General features: G+C 35.2%; 1 protein-coding gene across 1 annotated transcript in view; it reads left to right on the top strand.

Moving 5' to 3' along the window:
• LOC142622155 (mitochondrial inner membrane protein OXA1-like) overlaps positions 1-529 on the top strand; it is a 7,618-nt gene extending 7,089 nt beyond the window's left edge. Inside the window, exon 10 of the mRNA XM_075795587.1 lies at positions 1-529. This exon is cut by the window's left edge and continues 52 nt beyond it. Within this exon, the coding sequence (XP_075651702.1) occupies positions 1-208 (208 nt within the window). The 3' untranslated portion in view covers positions 209-529.
• Positions 530-2,011: the final 1,482 nt, after the last annotated feature.

Genomic DNA, 2,011 nt, shown 5'->3' on the forward strand with positions numbered 1-2,011 from the left:
TACAAAGCCAACTACTGCTCCACAACCTGCCTTCTCTGCGTTGGAAACCCTGAAACGTGCTATGGCAGTCAAAGCAGAATCTACCGCAGTTCCTCTTGAATCAGGGAAGCTTCCAGACCAAAGAATATCTTCTACTTCAGTTCTTAGTCAAAGGATTAAAAGTTTAGAGAAACAGGCAAAAGGAAGAAAGAAAAACAAGAAGAGGTGAGGAAAAAAGTATGTTGTTAGAACTGCTTTTAAAGCTAATGTAATATTTTTTGAAATAGTCAAATTTATTTATTGGGCAAGGGTTTATACCTGAGAAAGAGAGAGCAATATAAGGAGGTTATTCAATAATTAGGTGAAAAACTAGTTAGTTTTTGTAATTTGCCAAATGAGTTGAAATTTTTGTAAGGATATGTATTTCTTGTGGGGGCAATTTCTGTTGTCTGAATGGATTCACGAGGCCATTCAAGGCTCACATCCTTTAGTAGAATACAAACATGAAGATGCATCAATTTTGAATGCCATTTGTGTTTCAATGTCCCAAGTCTATATATTCAATATGAATTTTGGATGATATTATAAACTCATAACTCTTGACTCAACTCAGCCTTAAACCCAGTTACCTGTTGTATTTTAAACTTGTGTTGATTTCTATGATTTGGCTGGCCTCTTTTTTCATTGTCACGGTATTGAAAATCTCTCGCTTTTTTTATTTACTTTTCCTCTTTGTTTCAGCCTCAGGGCCAAACATGTTACATTAGAAAGTTTTGCTAGTTATGTATGTTAACGGGAGAGAGAGGTCCTTCATATTTTAGTCTTGATTTGTCCTGTCGAGTTCTATTACATAACATGAGTTAATGAAAGAAATGCCGCAATTTCTTCTGATGCACTCTGGAGTCATTCAGGTTTTAAAATCAAAGGATTTGCTTAAACAAAAACACGTGATACTATTGATTTGAAATGACTACTATTTACGCTTTAAGTATTCTAAATCCACACATTAATTAAGTTAAAATCCATCCATAGATTTCATCAAGAAAAACAAAATTGCTATTTCATACTTTATTCAAGTCATTTGATTGAAATTTGAAATCGAAATTCCTCTCCTCAAATACTACTACCATTCAAATGACTTCCTTTGGTCTGAGTTGATGAGCTTGGCTGTGGGTGCAAGGAAGAATTGATTCGTATTCAAAGATCGATAAGCTTAGGTTAAGATTTTCTTACTTTTTCTCAAATATGTTTCTCTAATCAAAGTCTGGAGAAAAGTGGGATTTATCAAACATCTCCTTTGACATCCCCCAAAAATATTGACCAGATTTGTGCTGCACAACCAATCCCAATAAGAAACAATATCCCTGAAAACAAAATTAGAGGAAGTTGGATGGAATTTGCCCTGTGAAAGTGGCAAGCCAATTTCTTTTCCAACTAACACCGATCGATCAGAGGGACTTTAGGTGGAATTGGATATAAAAGCTATCAATACCAAACAATATTAAATACTTTATTTGGAAAAGCTACATGTTTTGCTGGCACGCATAGCACCAGGGAACAACAATGCCCCCCTATCAACACGCGCTAAGGGTTTGTCGATGGGGCAAGATTATGTGGCAGTCTCTCCCAATAATTCTCCCTACAAACTTCTGAAAATTATTAGCTACTGTAACGTGATAGGAAAAAGTATTATTCGTTCGTATTTCAAAAATACTTAATAATCATTCCAAACTTCGCAACTCTTGTTAATATCCGTATAACTATCAAGAGGGGAACTGGATTATAGGATTCTCAATACCAGTAGGTAATACAACGGATAATTCAGTGGAATTATGGGCTATTCAACATGGGCTAACCATGGCAGAATTTGGGCTATGGGAATGTCATTCAATCTAGAATCAAACTCTGAATTAGTAATAAAAATGATTACTTAACTCCCATAGAAAAAATGATTACTTAACAGAGAAGATTGTGACATAGATCTTTCCACATTGGTTTATGATTGCAGGGGGCTCTTGTAGAAGAGGAACAA

The sequence above is a fragment of the Castanea sativa genome, chromosome 1 (assembly GCF_040712315.1).
Source record: "Castanea sativa cultivar Marrone di Chiusa Pesio chromosome 1, ASM4071231v1".
Taxonomy (NCBI): Eukaryota; Viridiplantae; Streptophyta; class Magnoliopsida; order Fagales; family Fagaceae; genus Castanea; species Castanea sativa.